Source organism: Nothobranchius furzeri, chromosome 1 (assembly GCF_043380555.1).
Source record: "Nothobranchius furzeri strain GRZ-AD chromosome 1, NfurGRZ-RIMD1, whole genome shotgun sequence".
In the NCBI taxonomy this organism is placed as follows: domain Eukaryota; kingdom Metazoa; phylum Chordata; class Actinopteri; order Cyprinodontiformes; family Nothobranchiidae; genus Nothobranchius; species Nothobranchius furzeri.
In genome coordinates this window covers 55,399,816-55,420,968 of record NC_091741.1, presented here as the reverse complement: position 1 = coordinate 55,420,968, position 21,153 = coordinate 55,399,816, and the positions used below count along the sequence as shown (strand labels likewise).

Here is a 21,153-nt window from a genome sequence, read left to right as displayed (position 1 = left end):
GTTTTGTGTTCTTGTGTTTTGGTTGAGAGGTGAGCCCTCATCGACATCCGAGACACAATGTAGGTCTCAGAACTCTGTCAGTTGTCCTTATCGCTGTCCAAACGCAGCCAGTCAAGCTAAATTATTCAGACTCAGGAGACCTACAGTTGACAGCCTGGATGACCTCAGGTGCAGCTGCCAGCTGAGGAGGAGCATGGGGAAACAACTGGTGCAACGGGGCCATCTACTGGTGGACCAGGAGAGTACATGTCAGACACAAACGTTTTCACATTGATGATGGTAGTTTGCATAAATTCTAAAGGGTTTGAAGAATGATCTAATGAATTATTCTCTTTTCATCATGAATATATGAATAATAATAAAAATTCAGACTAATCCTGCTGAGAATATCTCTAGAGGTTGGCTGTCTTTTACAAGAATGGTTATCAGGATTTGGCCCAAAATGTGCAAAAATGACATATACTACAAACATTTCTCTTTGCATGAACTGTAATGTAATTGTCAACACACACACACACACACACACACACACACACACACACACACACACACACACACACACACACACACACACACACACACACACACACACACAAAAGCTTATACACTCCCTTCTAAAAGCATCTTTAGCCAGTCATCATCTATAATAATTATTTGTAATTAATGCTTCATATTTTCTGCTACAGTCAATTTGTTATACTTTTATTCAAATATTTTAAAGCTGAGCTCATTACTGATATCATTCCACAGACTAACACCTGCCTTTACCAGCGCTACGAACACAAAGTTACCTCTTAATTCATGTGTACTTCCTGTTTCCTCTGACATTTTTAGTAAATGGGCTGAAAGAGTTTGGATCTCTACTTTAAATATAAATTGAGCTCTTTTAAATTTAACCAGCTTTTCAAATACCAGTATTTTAGTAAAATAAAAATGACTTATTCTGTTGACCTGAATAATAAAAACTCATATATTAAAAAAAAAGAAAATTAATAGCAAACACTACATTTCTGCCAAAACTCTGAACATGCTTACAAGAGGGTTTGCTAAAGCAGGATTAGTCAAGAAACTGGGACAAAAAACAAAAACAAAACAACGAAACTTGAAAAGTGCACACAGGGTCTACTGGAGCCCACAGGGACTGCAAGGGGCAAAACTTGGACCAAGACCCTGGAAATGCTCTCAGGAAGACTCGCAGCATCTGGATCAGTGAAGAAACTTGGAAAAAGAAAATCAATTAAAACATTTGGGGTCAGTTGGACTCCATTAGGATTGTGTGAGTGTGTGTGTGTGGGTGTGTGTGTGTGTGTGGGGGGGGGGGGGGGGGGGTAAAAGATGGGCTTTTCTTATGACTATTTTATTTATCAGGGATCATCTAACATCACAGTTACACATGTCTTGTCACTAGAAACTCCAAATATGGTTGGAGTTTTGTTTTTTCAATTCTGAAAGAAGGGCAACTCCAGACAGAACTCCACTGATCCTCACAGGGCTCACTGGTAATCTGACAGTTCTTACTTTCTTGTAATCTACAGTGTCATCTCATGGCTCAGGAGTCAGTTGACAAAGCTTTTCCTTCTGTTTCTTTCCATTGAACACTTCCTTTATGCAAAGCTCTCCTGTTTCTTCCTCATTTGTACTCGAGCAGCAGCACGAGGATATTATAACCTTTTTACTTGAACTCGCTTCACCGTTTTAAAACACAAACTCTGTTGCAGGGGACATGTCGAGTTTGGATTCTGTTGCTTGCAAAAGACGAAGAAAGAAAAAGTCATACTTAACCATCACTCAGAGGTTAGTGGAACAAAGAGCAGCTGTTACATTAGGAACGTTCTAATCTCTTTCTGTAATACTCTGCAGACATTTAGGGACACATTAGTTTACAGACTGTGTAACCCTTAAGAAAACATCTGGAGCATTTGGAATTTCTTCTATGTTAGAATTTCCAAAACATGTGTATGCTGATATAAGTATGTCACCATTTATTTTGATAATTTTTTTGCTGTAACTTTTCGGACAAATATTAAATATACTCTGTATTTATTCATGTTTTTCAGTGTTCAAATATGCTCCATTATAATTTATTTATTTCATTTTTTATGCTCCATTATGAATTACTAAAGAGCTCTTGGCACCTAGATAATACAGCCTGAAAGCAGCCAGCTAAAATGTCTCTGTAATAATATCTGTATTATTAATTATCTTAAGGGCCACCAGTTTAATAATTCAACACCCTGCTGTGCTAGAACTGACCACAAGATAGTGCTAATGAGATGTTAAAAAGTTGGGCAAACGAATTTTTCATACATGTGTGTGTGTGTGTGTGTGTGTGTGTGTGTGTGTGTGTGTGTGTGTGTGTGTGTGTGTGTGTGTGTGTGTGTGTGTGTGTGTGTGTGTGTGAGTGTGTGAGTGTGTGTGTGTGTGTGAGAGAGATATATATTAGACATACAAGTACGCCTTATGAATTGTAGCATAGACCTGAAGGGATGAGCGTTAGTTTCGTTAAATGTTACAACGGCTTGCCTTACAGCTCAAAATGAGCATCAGTAAAAAGTGTTACGTCAAAATGTGTCCCCCGGACAGATTCTTTCTCCGTTCTCCACATAAACTACATCTCTAAACAATTGTTTCAAGACATTTGCTAAAATAAAATTAACACATATTTGATAACTTTTTTGTCGTTAAAAATACAACAGGAACACGTTCGGACGGGTGAACGGTCACACATTTATTAAAAACATATATTTTACTCATTGCATCATGAAATACACATTGTCTGAGATTTTTATCTAGAAAAAAATTATTTAGTTTTGGAAAAAGAAATCAGATATTTGACTAGAAAGGGGAAGCTTTTGAACTGAGACACATTTCAACTAAACACCGGCTGCGGCCTCTTTAAGGAAGCAGAGATGACGACACGGCCTCGGCCCTCCTGCCCTGCTTGTTTCTGCGAAATCAACCGTAGAGACGATCGAACGGCCGCGGGTTAACTGTGCTGTCCAGACAGCTCTCTCCAGGGAAGAAGGGGGCGTTACTTGCGGATTTCTTTTCCCAGTTTAATGGTTACTGTCTGCCTCTCCTCTTTACCACACAAACCTCTGGAGGACACGGTGTTTTTGCTGGGATGGAGCGATCAAAGAGTCGGTTGGTTCTCGTCTTGAGACAGGCGTCCAGAGCAGCAGGTGTATAGGGTCAGACTAAAGACAATCTCTGTGTTCATGAAACTTTGCTACGATTTACGTGCTGGGTAAGATAAATTATTATTTTTTTTACCTCTTTAATACGGTTAATAAATTACGTGATAAAATAGGTGAAACATGGGGCATTGTGTTTATGTCTTCCATCCACTTGGCCTGTCGTTTCTTCGTGGGTTATCCGAATTTGAGGATTGTTTGGTTTTCTTCTTGTTTCCCCGCGAATAGAGGATTATAAACACATCCAACCGTTTTAGAGATCGTTTTAGCCGGTACCAGGAGGCCTTATCTTTAAATTTAGACATCTTATATAGTTCCTACTTTCGTAAATAGAAGTGGAACCGGTTCCGTTATTTTAGCTAGCGTGATTAGCTGGACCCGACTATTTACCGGTTGTAACGGGGTTCAGGAGGAGCGCTGGTGGATTAGAGCCTAGATCTGCCCAACAGGACTGTCTTCATAAGTGTAAATTCACACTAGATGGAGACTCTCATTTCCCATACAGAGCTGCAAAACTCAATTTAAAACCTTAAAAGTGATGCAAGTCTACTTAAAAGTGACTGAAAACACCCACATGAGATGGAAATGACCCCACACAACATACATATTCAAAATTTATGCAAACTTTGTTTTAAACCTCAACAAAATGCAAATAATAGGGAAACACATCTAGGTAATCCGTGGCTAATGTTAAATTTATAATTCATGGGTCTGAAACATGTGGCTCTTACTTATTTTGGCTTTAAATCATAATTAGTGATGCACCAATACGAACTTTTTGGGCCGATACTGATATTAAGATCACTGTTATGGCCGATTACTGATATACTGACATTAGTGCTTCTAAAATCACCAGATTTTGTATAGAATGAAACTTATTAAAACTGAATTTACGTTGTTATGTACACACAACACACACATGTACTGTTCTGAGATGATTTCATTCACTTTTCACATGACTAAACATTTACACGTCACCCCCTCACTCTCTGAAACAGGCAAACAAATGGAGACGAGATGGAAAAATGATCTGTTAATATCGGCCCAGTTATCGAACTGATATGTTAAAAAATGACCAACACCGGCCAATACCAATATTGATGCTGATATATTGTCCATCTCTAATTATAATAAAGCAATTGCATACTTTTAAATATAGACATAATAAAAATGTTTTATTTATTCAATTTTTTCACAAATATCAACAACCAACAAAAAAAAATCCATACTTTTTTTGTGCAAGATTTTTTCATCCATCCATCCATCAAAACTAAGTTGTCTAATATTTATGCACACCTTGATATGAGAAGTTGATATCCATTACTTCTTGTTTTACATAAATACACATCATCTGATCCTAAAAGCATCCACATTTCTACCGCTTTCTATTGGAAGAGATGCTTAAAACAAAATATTTGGTAAAAATATTCACTTGCCTGATAACGCTAGCCCTCTCTCAGTGAGGCCAGAGGTAATCTAAATAACACTTTGTTCCCAGTTGGGTCACCTTACACAGAGTTCAAATTTGATTACTGTTTGATTGAATGCATTGAGGGGGAGGGGAGCAGAGGGAGTAATTGCTGCGGGAGAATTGATTATTTATGTAACCACATAGTGATATAATGATGTCGTGCATGGATGAGAATGAGAGCGACGGCAGGACTGGAAGGTAACAGTCAGTTAATATTCCTTTACTTGTGCTTTAAGGAGATGCTGGCAGAGACATCATATTCTAAATCGTGACCATGTGGGAGTAACTTTCACTTTAGCAGCTCAGGGGCTGGATGTCTGCGTCCCGATTCAGTCATTTCCAAGCAGATTTTGAAAGCGGCATTCAGTCGTTCTAACTATATAGGAAAAAATAAAAACATCCCACCACACATTGTTGGTTTGCAGAGGTTTTTTATCTGCCTGCTGCACACACAGTCTCAAGGTTAGCATTAGCAAATCAGATGTGAGCATGTGTATCACTTGTTTGTTCAGAATCTGTTGAATTTGAGACCTCAGTTTTACCTTCGTCTAAGAAGTCATGACAGCATCTGCCTGCCACCCTTACTGTAGCACCTGTCAGTGCTCTTATTATTCACCACATCATCATCCTTTTTATCCATTTCTTCTCTCCGACCATCTGTCACCGCATTGCCTCGGTCTAAATGTGGGAAAGTAAGGCAAACAAAAGTTGCAGCCACCTGTCGGAACGTTCTGTTCAGCTCCTGTAGATATTTAGAGGTCATGTTAATCCCTCTCTGTCTCTCAGTTTCTTATGAAATGCAGCAGAAGTTGAGAATGGCTCCACAAACGAAGTTGTGCTTTCTTCAGAGACCTGGCACTGTGGAGGAAAAAGAGAAGATGGTTGTGTTGGCAGGAAGTCCTTACATGGTTTTATGCAGCACATGGGTGTAGAAGCACCTGTTGGAGCACAAAGGCCGCTCCGTCTCACTTTATTACTGCGGTTGGAATATGTCTACGTCCAGTTTAGTTGAAACAACTGAGTGAGTGCATCATTTTATTCTATGAACCAAACAGAACACGGGAATCATGCAGTTGTCTAATAGAGAGCCATAAAGGAGCACAGTAACCGTAGAAGCACTCATAAAAATTGCATGTAATGGTCATAGAGATGGATGTGTGCCTGAAAAGGTAATGTTGGATCCGGATTAGTTCAACATGTTGATTTCAAAAGGCTAATGGCAGTCACTGCATGCTTTTACTAGGGCTGGAAAATATATCGCAAATATATCGTTATCGTGATATCAGCATGCACAACATGCATATCACAAAGAACAGATAAATATCACATTGAATGGTCAGCTCAAATGTTTGCTACACATAATGCATTCTTTCAGTCAAACGGAAGTATGAGGATTTTTTAACAAATCAAATAGAGCTCTTCACCCATTTGGCCAATTGGGTGGGTTCTCATTGGTTAGATGCCCGCCCCCGAGGTGGACGGTCGGCACGTAATTTAGATTGTTAGCAAACACCTGAGTTAGCTTTGTTCTGCTCTTTCTGCTGATTCTGCTTTTCATGGGATCCACTGATTGCCTTTTCTTGTTCATTTTCTTTTTCCCTTTCCTCACATCTTTTGCTTTTCTCATTTGTATGAATTTTTTGTCATTTATTTATTTCTTTAGTTTTTAATGATTTTTGTTCCTGAGTTAAGTTTTTATTTATCGCAACTAATATCCTCAATGCAATATTAATCACTGTTATCACATTTACAGTGGTTTTCATAATATCGTGCAGCCCTACTTTTTACAGTCTCACCAAGACTAAATACTTTTTATTTTGTTGTTTATTTTCCCTTTTCCATTGAGCAGACTTAATTCTTGGCTGATTTGTGGACAGACAACATCGCCATGGTTACAGCACAGCTGTTTACCAACACATACACTCGAGAAGCAACAAGTGTCTCAATGTAGAAATGAGCCCTCGCTGAAAAAGATTGTTTGAAATGATCAGTAACTGCTGAGTAAGTCCGTGTAAATGGTGTCCTAGTTCTGCCTTTGTTTGTATTAATGGTTTTGTTAGCTTGCAGACCCTTGTTGTTTTTAATAAATACTCGAAGTAATGCAAAGCTGACCTATGTTTTCGGAGCTTGTCCTCCCATTTGTTCTCTTTTTATTCTTAGCTGAAACTTTATTCTAAAACAAATGTATTTTGGAGGGACAGCCGACTGTTTTCTAAAAAGGATTTCATAGTTTCATAGTGACAAATATTATGTCTTATACTCTAAAATCAGCATTTCCAACTTGAGTTTGATAAATACCAAACTGAATGATTTGTAGTTCATGTTACAATTGCCACTGTAGAATATTCTCTTGTATTTACTAATAAATTTAAATGTGATTTCATCAGACGGTCCGTTTTGTGTCGTAACTGCAGTTTAGGAAACCTTTGTCGGCCAAAGGGCAGCAGACTGTGATTGGCTGTTGTGCAAGTGTGTGACCAAGAGTAACCCCGAGCTTCGTGGGTTCTAAGCAGAAGATTACACCGACGGTCACATTCTCCTGTCTTACATCAGGTTTGTAACGGGGATGCAGATCGCCTCTCCCCGTGGCCTACATGTGGTGCTGCATTGTTTTAGTTTAATGTGCACGTTTGCGTCTCTGTTATGTTGTGGATCAGATATTCTGTGTCAGAGGTGACTTATTAGGCGAGGGTGTTTGGTGATGGCTTTGTGCTTGCACATGACCAAATGGATGATTCACGGGTGTTGCTTGTTCATAAACATTCAGAGTGATCAGACCTTGAGCTGAAGCCCTCTCCTCCTCCTCCTCCTGTTCTCTTTACTTCCTTTCAACTGTCAGTTTTAGAGGCTGTGGTTCGAAACCAAGTCAGGAACTGAGGAGGAAATCTTTATAAAGAAAATAAATGAAAAGGAGACAACATTTAGAACCCTGCTTTGAGAGGATCAAGAGAAAAATATTGGTACACCTTAAACAAGCCTGAATGCTTCAGAAATACTTATTTTTTTAGCAGAGTTTTCATCAGGTTTGGTTTTGATCTGCTAGGCTAAGAGCTGTTTGAGTTGATCAGTGACGAAGCTGCTTCAACTCCAAGTAGATTTGTGGTTGTCGTGGGAACACGTTTGATTGTACAGGTGCCTTCACAACGAGAGGAAAGTGTTTCTTAACCTGTCACTCGCAGTGTTTCCACTCACCCTGAGGGAGGAATTATTAACCTCCCTGTCACATCTCTAACCTCTACGTAAATGTGCCTACGTGGATGGAAACTTGACATATTATAGTGCAAAATATGTTTACCTGGATGAAAGCCCATCCACCTGTTGTTTTTTGTGTGTTCATGTGAAAGATCATCAAGCTTGATGAAGCTTTCTTTAAGCCAGCTCAGAACCAGTAATGTCTTTCTCTTTTAATTGTTGGGCTTCTGGTTCTGGAGTTTGGCTCATAAACACATCAGCATCACCTAATCTGCTCTGAAACAGTGACTGCCTCTGCACAGTTCATGTTCAACATTTAGCAGCTGTAAATAACGGCACTCCGTTTTAGGGCTGGGCGATATGGCAAAAATAGAATATCACGATTTTTCCAATATTTTATCATGATTTCGATTTTATCACGATTTTTTATCCATGAATAGCATAACTTCAATTGTGTATTAAAGAAGAGAAACATTGAATAAATAAACATTTATTCGTATTAGGGATAATCAACACAGTGCTAACACACTTATATTTTAAACTCACACCAGAGATGATAAAAGACCTGAGAGAAACAATTACAGAAATCAGTTTTTCTCGTTTTTCAAGTAACTTAACATAAATTAAAATCGTAAACATATTTAAAGTGCAAACATGTCAATTGCAAACGTATTGTGCAAACATTAACTTGTTCAAAATACTATGTAGCTCCCAGTTGCTCATGTAGTGGATAGTTAAGCTCAAATACGGCTCTGATGTGCGGCTGCACCAGAGATCACTTGTGGTAGCAAATAACTGCACATTCTGAATATTTTCTGCAACTCTCACTTTGCATTCAGCGTACATGTGTGGAATGGCTGTGAATCGTGATAAAAAGGTCTCTCAAAAATGACAGACTGTCAGATGTGTAGATCGTAAAACGGTCTAAAATCGTCATATCGCCCAGCCCTACTCCGTTTGTATGTGGCCCTTTCATCAGATAAGAACAGTTACTAAGCTAAGTTATCATTTTGAAGACATTTTTGAGTCACTTAATATTAGTAATTTACTTTAATGAAAAGAAATGTTGTTATGTCAGAAGTCTATGGGAGATTTATTCCTGATTGGTTATTGGGTGATGAAGTGCAGCAGTCAGAAATCTACTCAGACCTGTTTACTCTGCACATGAATTGTTGCTCAGGTACTGTAAGCATCAGTCAAATCAGTAATGACCTCCTGGAGGTTTAGAAACACACCTGAGGAGTTCCTTTAACTGCTCTCTAAAGGCATGCTAACGTCTGGTTCAAATCTGAGTTTGAGATCCAAACCAAACAGACAGGACTGATGTTTGGTTGATAAAGGCGATGCATTTGACTGCACTAACTTTAGCTTGAATCGAGTTTGGATAATTTAGCTTAAACTAGTATTGTAAAGCACATTCATAGTTTAAGTAGCTCTGTGTCTTGAGTAAGCTGTCTCAGAAAAACATTAACTGCATAGATTTTGTGAGTGATGACTCAGACAGGCCTGATGATCATTACAACAGGACCCTTGACACCATAATGCCAACATTAAGCTTTTCAGACCATCTCTCAGCCTCTGCTTTGGAAATTAAATCAATAGATGAAGTCGGCAAAGCTGCTGCTGTCAGATGTTGACAGAGGAAGAAAGGAGATGTAGTGTCCCACCTTCCTGTATGGGCCTATAGGGGAAATAAAACCCAAGCTGATGAGGTTAAAACTGAAGCGCATCAAAGTGTGTGTGTGTGTGTGTGTGCGTGTGTGTGCGTGTGTGTGTGTGTGTGTGTGTGTGTGTGCGTGTGTGCGCGTGTGTGCGTGCATGTGCTCTGTCTTCTCGATCCCCAGTGAGTCGTGGTGGATGGCTGCTTATACTGAGCCAGGATCCTCTGGAGGTTTCTTCCTGTTAAAAGGGAGTTTTTCTCTCCACTGTTGCTGCATGCTTGCCTAGTATGAGGATTGCTGTAAAGACACTGACACTAGTCAGTGACTCGATGAAATCTGCTGGGTTCCTTATATAGGAAACGCTTTACTGATTGGCATAATGAACTGACCTGAATTGGAATGTTTACTGTGTGAAGTGCCTTGAGACGACTCTGGTCGTGATTTGGCGCTATATAAATAAATGGAATTGAATTGAATTCAAAGGTTACATCCTACATGATTCTTGTTGGGCCTTTCTACGTGAACTTGGATTGGATTTGATACAGAATTTACCAGTTGATCTTCGTCCCATCCCTTTTCTTTGGTAATAAACTTTAACTAATGGTCAAAATAACAAGATCCTGAATACAAAATAACAAGATCCTGAATACAAGCTGCTGAAATGAGAGTCCTCCATAGAGCTCAGCCTTTCCACCGGACACATAAGCATTACCATACCATGCCATACCATAGTTTGTACAGCTAGCCAACGTGCTGTACAAAAAAAGCCAAATGCTTGACCAAGAAACACAATAAGAACAAGCATTGCTTAATGACGGTAAGTGGTACTTCGTAGAAATTAACTGCCATCATAATGGACGGGTGCCTTTTCATCTACTGCTATGTCACAATTTGGAATTGTCCCGCTCATCTTTAAAGTTTTTTCAGAATGTTCTACTTTACTTTGTAAAGCAGCTGTGACCAAAAGTAGTAGGAATCACGTTAATATTAATGGTCACCAAGTTTTCTGCTTCAGTTTGCAATTTGCATAAAGTCTAAAACTGATGACATGAATTGGTGATGATGGGCAGACCTGGTGAACCCAGTAGTGAGTAGTGAGGGTGAACTAGGAACATTTGTAGGAGCTCTGTGAGATCTGGGACTCACATTTCTGGCCATCTTCACTGAAGGTCAGAGACATGGTCTCTCTTACACACACACCCAGTACTGTAGTGATCTGGACTAAACAAACGGTCTCATTCAAATGGTTTAGGTTTTAAAACAAGTAATACAGCGCACTAACCCATCTTTAGCAACATATTTTTAAAAATGTCATAAATTAGCCATTAATTTGTTTCTGATCTTACTAGCCGCGAGTATCGGTCAGATGATGGGTTAGTAGACTTCTTCCTGTTTATAGAGACCCTCTCATTTCAAAATAACCAAATATCCATTTAATGCCAGTTGTAAAAGGTCACACTTAACAAAATATCAGGGGCTGAAGCTTTCACTGAGTATAATAACCATTCAGTCCCCACCTGTGGTGTTATTCATTACAGGGTTGCTGTCCGCCATGTTAAGGTAAAGCCAAGGTGTGTGGCGCTGACCATGCTAAAACGCCTGGACAAGATCCGCTTCCGAGGCCCCAGGACGAGAGATGACTTCCCAGATCTGGGCGAGTCACCGCCTGCCTCTGACAGCGAATGCAATGATGAGATGCAGCTGAAGCCCAGAACAGCTCTGAGAGAAATGGAGGATGCCTTGCGAGACCCTGTGAGTACTCTATTCTATCGCCCTCTTTTCTTTCAGTTTCTGTTTCCTTTTTTCTGTAAAGCAATTCTATGTTGCTATTTTTAATCCCACTCCTCTTGGCTTAACCCTGTGAAGGAAACGAGAGTGATGAAGCGAGGGTTTGTCATGATAGAAGGGTAAAGGGAGTTGACTGGTAAGGACTTATGGCAAACACGACATTGAGATGGCAATCAGAAGCTGACTAGAGAGGAAATGATGGGAGCAGTGGTAAGATAAGGAGACACCAGAGCAACGGAAAGGAAGGAAAAACGGAGAGAAGAGATTAAAGCAGGGAAGTGATGAGAGGCCCGCAGAAGAGAATTTATCATCAGGAGATTGAACTCTGAGGTGTCCTCCTCCTTGGTATTTAAACAGGAGGAAATAAAAAAAAAAGAAACAATCCACCAGTGGCGGTGTCATAGTGACTGGATGATGTCCACTTTAAGGAAGTCACTGAATAAAATATTGATCGTATCTGTTTTTGTTATTTATTTATTTATTTAGATTTGAGGTGTTTAGTAGATGAAGGCCCTTTAGTTTGTATATACGGAGCTGGTGTCTGCATCCCTGCATTTACTACTGCTTTAGTTGGTAAGGGTACCAGCCCACCGTGAAGGCATCACAACAATGATGAGTCACACTTTGAGGCTTGAAAATAGAAGAAGCTAGCTCTCATCTCTGCTGGAGCACACGCGAGGCTTTCACGTTGCTGCCTCTGTACTCTGTGTGGTGCTTTTGTTGGATCTCACCAGACCTCTACCCTTCAGGATCACATAACCTGACCTTTGTTTTAAACCTCATCTTCATTCATTCGTCTGCCGGGAAGCTAAGGCTGCAGGCTGCAGAACACCTACTCTGATATTTTCTGACAAACTGGCTCGTGTCACCCATGTTAAAGAGGCAGAATGTCGTTAGGCAGATGGTGTTTGGTTAGCGCACGTGTGTTGTTAGCTCTCGCCATCTTATTGACTCTAAATTTAAATGTTCTTCCACAAATATTAAGACCAAAGTGTTTATCTTTTTAATCATGTTGAAATTTTTAGGCTATTATTTAGGGATTCATCAACATCATCATACGTAAACATATATTTAGATGCTTAATGATGGAGTATCATGTTTTTGCCTGTGTCAGTGCTAGCAGAATATCCCATCAGCCACTGGATGGATTTTAATGAAACACTCAAGTGATGATCAGATGCTCGACTACGACCGGGGCTAATGAGTCTGCAAACAAACAACACTTTAACCTGGTTGATTTTACAGGTACTGAGCTGCAATTTGGTGCAGTAGTACCCGTCTAAAATAAACTTCAATCTTTGACCAAACACATTATCATATTATAACTCTTAGCTTATTACAAATCTTAGCTTGAAACTCCAGGATGAAATGTGCTGGGAGCTATACGTCCCGTCATGGAACTCCAGGCCTTTATTTGTTTGAGTTGTTTAAGGAATGATAAAGATCCTTACTGGGAGAAATGTTTTAACTCTTCCTCCTTCTCGTGTATATAGTGTTGCTTTCTCTATTTAAAATAATTAAGATCAGTCCTTTAAGACGTGAGTGGTTCATTATGGTGTCATTATGGGATATTTATTTTAAAAAGATGCATTTCAACAAATAGTGTTGATTTTGACAGCTTTAGTAAAGATGAGTGTACTTATGAACAATTGAATCACAAACCAACTCCATAGAAAGGTTTAGAATAGTAAAAATCTCATTTTTTATATTGTGACACTGTTATTGGTGGTTGTAATCATTTGGAGTTGTTATATTAATCTAACCTGGCACCTGCTGCTGCAAACGTCTCATAATTTTCTTACATCTTTCCAAACCGCTATATTCTGGGTTTGACTGGACAGCTCCACAGCATCTGTAGAGTGATTATCACTAGACATGACAGAAAAAAGGTGTTACCAGTTTCCTGTTTGACACATTTTATGCTCAACACTGGGACGGCCTCTTCTGAAGTCTGAGAGAACAAAACTTTGAAAGGAAGCCCTCTTCATTGATGCTGTCAACATTCTTTCTGGGGAGCTGCAGGCTTGAAAGGCATTAAAAGCATTTAAGGAACAGATGAGTTGTTACTGTCTAGACTGTGTTTGTTCTGTAAGGTTTGTGTGATCCAGAATTTTCCTGTGAAATAATAAAAATAAGAAAGGAACGAGAAGAATAATAACAGAAAGGGAGTTTAGTGATTTTCGATCCCAACCACGTTCAAATCAAAATAAAATCTCTGTTGAGTTTATCAGAACAGGAAGTAGCAGACAAGGGCTCCTTACTAGAAACTGTGCCAAGAGTCGGAGCGTAATAAACAGGAAATGACTTCAGAATCAGACAGTGCTCGGGATAATTTTGTTTTAGGCCAATCTGAAACAACAAAGTTGCAAATGTCCTTATGGCTGTTGAATGCACCACAAGCATTCAAGCAGCAATATAACAATCTCAATGCATTTCCCAGTGTGTGATTTCACTATTGCAATTTTACTTTTAGCATCATAATAAAAAAGAAGTTTGAAATAAAATCACCTGGTAGTACTTTGAGTTGAATCATAATAATCCTAATCCCTGTATCAGCAGGTCAGAGAATCGGATCAGAACCAGTTCTATTAATTGTTTCAGTATCTTCTAAGTTAAACGGGCTCTGGTGGCCAACTCAAATGAGTCTGTTTTAACGAGGTAATCAGCTGTACATGAAATGACTACACTGGGTTACGAGGCATTTTCTATTAAATACAAACAAACACGGGCAAAAATATTGGTTTCCCACCTTTCAGCAGTTGGAGGTAATAACCGTAACAGCTGCAGCACAAAAGGACCTGATGTGCGTTCTGCAATAAAGCTGTGGAACAAACCAATCAGAACTGTTCTGTGTGACATCACAAACCAAACCAACTCCTGCTAACAAAGAGGAACGTGCGTGTGTGTGTGTGTGTGTGTGTGTGTGTGTGTGTGTGTGTGTGTGTGTGTGTGTGTGTGTGTGTGTGTGTGTGTGTGTGTGTGTGTGTGTGTGTGTGTGTGTGTGTGTGTGTGTGTGTGTGTGTGTGTGTGTGTGTGTGTGTGTGTGTAGTGATGATGAGACTGAGGAATTCAATCTGAGGAGGGCTGTAGCTGAGCAGCGGTACTGCAGCAAAACAGTCTGGCAATGCTTTCCTTTCTCCTCCATGTTCTCATCATTCACCCCGTCTCCGTTTCATTCTCCTCCTTTTGATTTTCAGTTACCATTCCTCTTCTCCATGACACGCTTGCAGATGAGGCTCATTTGTTTCATTTGAAGCATTTCTTTTTGCCTAAATCCCTGGAGGCGGCGCTCCTGTTGGGATTTTTCCCCACCGCTCTGCTTTTCAGGTCACTGTCAGTTTTAGTCGTTCCCTCCTCCTCCGTCTTTTTAGCAGAGAGCTCGTCGGTTTGAGACATTGCAGCATGTCTACGCAGACACACACTCAGTGCAGGTTACTGTCAGAAATAAGCTGCTGCAGTGTGTGTGTGTGTGTGTGTGTGTGTGTGTGTGTGTGTTTGGCAGAAGGACCCTGCTGTAGTCCAACAGTGATTCTCAACCTGCAGTGCTCGTCTCTTCTCCCTCCTCATCATCCGCTTAGCATCACACTTCTTTCTCCCACTTTCTCTCCTCTCACCCACATCCCGCAGACGTTGTTCACTTCATCCATTGGTCTGTTGGTTGTGTGTGTGTATTAAGGTCAAACCTTTTGCTGTGTTGGTGTCATCAGTAGTCAGAAGAGAGGGATTTGTTTGTCATCTTTGTCCAGCTATTCCTCCCTCGCTCCGGCTGGACCTCATCATGGAGAGGAAACATCAGTGTGTGAGTGATGGAAGCATGCTGGTGTGTGTGTGTGTTTGATCAGATGGGCTATCCCTGCTCGTGTCCACTCGAATGTTTTCTGTGACATCATAGAAGTTCCAGAACTGTGTGTTTGTGTGCACAGGCTGGTTCGGGGTCTCCCACCATGGCAGCAGCCATCCAGGACTACCAGAGGTCTGAGTCAGAGCAACTCAGTGAGGTCAAAGGTCATTTGGAGATTGCCTTATTGGAGAAACATTTCTTACGTGAGTACACAGAAAGAAAATTCTATAGTTGATTTAATTTAAATTCATTCAAACATGATTAAACATGTTAATAGCCATCGTTTCCATGTTTACTAGCTATTACAACAGTTATTACTGTTTTTAGCTAGGCTTTGTTTATTTAAAGTTTACAAAAACTCTTTGAAAATGTGACATTCAGCTCAGTATTTTTGCTCCGTTGATGAAGTCACTCACACAGGTGTCCCATGCAAACTGCAGCAGGAAGCCGCTTCATTTGAATGATAATCTCAGCTCACACTCCACGTCTTCTCCAGAAACAAATCAGTGTTGTGTTGTTTAGTGTTTTCTTTCCTTTAGGAGACACTTATTGTTTAGTGCTCTTAAACATCTGACAGATAAACACAGTGTGTCATGGTGAGGCTCCATGTTTGGTAGCGTGTCATCATTAGAGCCAAAGCATCTTGCGATATGGTTGTTCTCTGTGGTTTGACTGTCGTATTGGTTTTGTCAACCGCCCTCGTCTGCTGCATCCTTGCTAAATAAGACGTGGTTAGATGTTGCTCAACCCAGATGCTGAATCCAAGCCTGACAGGAGTGTTTTCATTGGAATCCTCAATAAAAGGTGAACAGATGAGTACAAGATGTTGACTGAACTTGGGTGACTGTATAGTCTGATGTTTAGGACCATGACATCCTGTTTTGCACACTGTATATTAGCAACCTTGAAATCAGACTGGAAGCAGGCAGCAGCTGGATGGATAATCAGTTTTTCATGCCACTAAGCAAGGCAGAGATGGGAAATTATGAAGCAGCAACACACACTTAATAACCCCAATTAATCAGTTGTTGTACCTTGTGTATCCCTGCTGATTTGTTATGGTCTGGTTTGCTTTATTAACATTACACGTGTTGTTGCAGCTTTAATTTAAAAGAAAACAATGCATTTTTCTCTGTCATTTTCCTAATTTAAAAGAGTTTGCCACGTTTCTATGTAAAACGTTTGGTTTCTATTAGTAATAGGACCACCTCTAAAACATGAAGAAAATATGGAAAGTACCGCGCTACGTGCAGCAGCAGCAGGATAAAATTCATGTGAATCCATAAGATCACAAAAACAAGTCACTAAACATATTTTCCTCTAAAATCTTAATCCAGCCTCAGGTTGAGTTTTTATGTTGATCAAAACTGTTTTTCCCCTATAATTCAATGCCCAAAGTTAGAATTGAATAGAAAAACGTTGTTGTCCGACACCAAGCGGTTACAGAAATGTGTCATCATTCACACTTGCATAGAACAGTAAAATACCATAAAAATCATAAAAACTAAAAACAGGGATAAGCTTAAAAGTCATAAAACCAAGGACACAATTATATGCCTAAAAAGCATAAAGTCATCTGTGGGTTATTGAAGTTCTGTGTGTGTTGAGGGCTGTGACTGCTGATGGGATGAATGATTTCTTATGGATTGCTTTAGTGGACAGTGTGATTCTGTGTCTCCTGCCTGATGGGAGAAGACTGAAGGAATGGTGAATGGGATGAGAAGGTTCCTCTGGAATCAGTGTGGCTTTCCTGATCACAGAGCGCTTGTACAGAAGGGAAGTGGTGGTGGGGGGGGGGGTTTGTAGTGAACCACTTATTTTACCTGCTTGACGTGTGATCTGTTGGAGTTTATTTTTGTGCTTACAAGTGAGAAAGTTGTACCTGGATGTAGTGTTAAACCTTAAAATGGATTCTATGTTTGACTGATAGACCAAAGTTGAGATGTTTTTCCTGACTTTAAAATCCCTTAATCTCCTGATGAGATGGAAGCGCTGCAGTGCTTTATTCTAAATGGAATCTGAGTGTTGTTGAAAGGACAGATGAGCATCTATCTGTGTCCCCAAATATTTAAAACCATCCACCTGTTCAACCTGCTCTCCCTGAATGTTCACTGGTTTAAAAAGCTGAGATGCAGTGGCTCTGTCTCTGCCTGCACAGCACAACTCCCTTGTTTTTGAGATGTTGAGTTCCAGTGATTTTTTCATTAACCCTCTGGAGGCAGGCGTTGCAGATTTGCAACGTTAAAACTTACCTACCTGGTTACTCCACACACATATTTCATGAGCTTTTTTTAACTCAGAAGTACCTCTGAAGGACTTAGTTGTTCGTCCTTTTATCAAAACTTATTTTGAGCCTGAGAGGGTTAAACGTTGTGGTCAGATCATCTACTGCAAGTTGGTACCAAGCCAGAGCCTCCCTACTGTCCACATGGGCCACTAGGGCCATGTCGTCTGCATATTTTAAAAGCTTTTGCATGTCCCTGTTGTTACTGCTGGTCTATTGTTAGTTTCACTTTCTTGACTGGGTGTGGAAGATTTGCATTCAGGGCACAGACTGATGATGGGACCAGCTTGATGATGCCTGGGCTAATCTTTCATATATTAGTTTCCTAAAGGGAAATCTGGGACGTAATTGCTCAAGGCAGAGGGGTGGTTGTCCACTGATGGGAAGGTGAACAATTCCTAGGTCCCAGCAGCATCATGGGCTCGATGCTGAATCCTTACATTGGCCCCTTAGGTCAAATGGCAAACACAATACAAATGGTGGAGGGCTGCAGGGATCAAATGTTTTAGTATTTTAGTATTTAGAATATTCTGTTTGATGATGTTTCAGGCTGAAATGTCAGACTCTCATAAACGGCTCAGTAATATGTATTAAATTGGTCTTATTTAGTTCCCGCTTTCCCATCTGATATTTACAGCTAATAAATACTTTGTGTAACGAAGTTCACTAATATTTCAGTAACATTTATTTTTGTAATAATAGCTTTTGTCCTAGTCTACGGGTGTGTCCGAATCCACGGGTAGGGTGCTTACGAGTACGGGTCTTCGCCGGTCCAGCAAGGCCGGGTCCTTGCCAGACCGCTAAGACCGGAACCCAGCGGCTCTGAATTCGGACAGTCTAGCCTTCACCTCTACGGTGGCCCGTAGGTCCCGTCACAGCCGTGGTGGCAGCTACACGCAAAGGAAAAATGCTAAAGCTAGCGAAAATGGAGCAGGAATATTAAGGAGCTACAGCAGCTTCACGTCCATCAGCAGCGTTTGTTCACAACCGTTTTCAGGTAAAGTAATTTTGTTTATTCTAGAAGCTTTCAGGACTTACATGTTAACTTTAGATCATTGCATGTGTGTTTTAAGCTACAGAATGAACTTGTTAAACGTACACAACACATTTCTACAGAGTATTATCATGTAGGTAATTAATATAAACCAAATGTATTATAAATGTTGAATGCAGTAGGATGTTTTCTAATGTAAATTGGACCTTAGAACATCTTATTTTGCATCAAATGGGGGTAAAACATTAAAAAAGCAGGCTTTTTAATAAAATGGCATTGAAGTGTTTTCAATGTGCATTTGTTTATTCAACTTAAGCCTAATAATGATTAGATCTGTCTTAAAAATGTAAATTCTCTGTAGTTTTTATTTAACTATTCCCTGCTGCTTTTCTTTAAACTGAACAGAATCAGTGTACTGCAGGTTATGTTTTGTTTTACATTTTTCTATAAAAAACAAACAAACTCTTATTTAATCTCTTACAGGTCAGCATGCACTGTGCTGAACATTTGCCTCTGTGCTGGTGAAGTTGTGGGTCTGGAGGATGAGCATGAGGAAGATGTGTGTGGAGGAGGTCAGTGGTGCTCTGTCTTGCAGGAGGTACCAGCACACCACCACTACTGTTAACAGGCAAGTCATTTATGTAGGAACCTCTATTAAAAACAACACTGTGGTTTTATTTGCTGAAGAGTCACATATGTTATACTAGTGGATCCATGAACCATCTCCTCATTTCATATTTCTGAATACATCTTAGAGATGCAACAGCCGTTGTCTGAGCCAGCTCAGCAGTCCCTGTAGATGGACGATGGAGTGGACAGTGAGAGGAAGCGTCCCAAAGCTCTCTGCAGACCGTCCTGTATGATGTTCCTCTGGCCAGAAACGTCCAGCCACGGGTCTGCTCCAGCCCTCCATCCATGTCTGGATCCTCCTGCAGCAGATCCAGCGAGAGGGTGCTCGCTGCAGAACTACAAAGGCGGAGCTGCACCATAAGGTGGAGCTGCACCAGAGTCAGCCCCGCCCATTCACGCAAACTCAGCCTAGCCCACTGACTTCCGTTTTTGTTTTCAACTTTATCGCAAACTGACCTGACCCACATGAATTACGGCTGTTACTAGTTTACAGTCGTTAATGCTATGTTCTATGCTCCAATTAAACAAGATAAATATAACTTGCTACATGACAAAGTCTGAATATATCCCGAAATAAAAAGGTTTCTCTTAGCGAATGTCTGCCCACAGCCGCTCTAATAAAACTCCTGTACAACAGCATGTACCATTGCCATGTGGGTTCTGGTAGTCCAGTGGCAAGTTTGTCTGACTTAAATTATGCTTTCCCCTCAGCTGATGCTGGTTCGATTCTCGGAGGGGTCGGCAACAATCTATTTAGCCAGCTGAAACATTTAATTTGTTCATATTTTAGTTGTAATGTTCATTTTCAGCAAAATATTTATGTCTCTACAAGTTCTTTGAATTTGGTCGTTCCTAAACAGCATTTTAGTTGAAACTCTGCTCACAGATGGACTCACACTGGCTCAATAAACGAATGAATAAATAAAAAAAACACAGTAGTCATTATATGTTAAACGGCATACCAATAAATTGTTGTAAACATAGTACTGGCAAGTGTAGCTAGAAATCAGGAAAAGAGAGTACGGAATATTTCCACTGCTGGGAGGCGAACCTGCGCAAAACTGCATGTCAACCTGACACCATCACCACTACACCACCACATCTGATAAAAATTAGGTGGCGTTACTTTTTATTTTCCTATTCGTTGTGTCTTTGTAGATGGGATGTATGATTTTTCTGGCGGTGTCTCAGTAGAAGTCATTTCAGAAATAATTTGTCAGAAAATTCACAGAATATCCAGATTTGAGAACCAAGACCAGACCCGCTTCGGGGGAGGAGACCAAATTGAAGCTGAGATGGGAAGAAAATGCATGAATGAGGCCAAAAATGGCTTTGGCGTGTTTCTTATGAGGAAATGACAACATAACATGATTAAAAGTTCCAAAAGTTAGATTTTTAATTATATGGAACCTTTACAAAATCTGTTCAATTCACTTCTCAACTCCGTCCTCAATCTTGCATTTTTTAGCTATAACACCCTCTTTGGTTCCAGAATGCTATAAAGTCTGACAACTGGAAGGAATTGGACTGACAGAATGGGCGGGGCTGATTCTGGAATGGGCGGGGCTGACTCTGGTGCAGCTCCACCTTCTGGTGCAGCTCCGCCTTTGTGGTTCTGCAGCGAGCACCACTTGGATCCAGCTGCACTGTTAAAGACTTCCTGCTCACTCAGTTTAAATAAAATATCCAGAAGAGTCACTCAGGTTAATCCTGCTTTAACCGTACCGTAACTGGTCCATACTGGTTTTGATCTGTAAACAAGTGTAGCATATTATGAATAATCTTGTCTCCTTACATCTTTTCTTGTTCTGTTCATGTGACATGTTCAAAAACATCTGTAATAATAAAACTAGTGAAAAAATCAATGACCAGAAAGAGTTATCAGTATTTGTTTTAATAAATGTGTTCAAATATCAAACAGCTAAATAACATTAACATGATGACAGTAGAAGGCCTCTCTCCCAGGATGACCAACAGGTAAAGCCTCTCCTGACTCTGGACACCTGCAGTCCTACAGAGAAAATCAGAGACCACAGGTGACAAAAAGGCAATAAACACATTTTTACATTTATCCACATGAGAAGATAAAAATTATATT

At 40.2% G+C, this 21,153-nt stretch overlaps 1 protein-coding gene across 2 annotated transcripts in view; it reads left to right on the top strand.

Annotated features, from left to right (window-relative positions):
- Nucleotides 1-2,985: 2,985 nt before the first annotated feature.
- The window catches only part of gramd4a (GRAM domain containing 4a), a 45,010-nt gene continuing 26,842 nt past the window's right edge, over nt 2,986-21,153 (top strand). Inside the window, exons 1-3 of one of the 2 annotated variants that reach the window (XM_015956671.3) lie at nt 2,986-3,247; nt 11,057-11,270; nt 15,230-15,350. In XM_015956671.3, the coding sequence (XP_015812157.3) occupies nt 3,219-3,247; nt 11,057-11,270; nt 15,230-15,350 (364 nt within the window). In that variant the 5' untranslated portion in view covers nt 2,986-3,218. Of the gene's footprint in view, nt 3,248-11,056; nt 11,271-14,873; nt 15,106-15,229; nt 15,351-21,153 lie in introns of those variants that run through there. The other variant, XM_015956679.3, reaches the window with a different exon arrangement.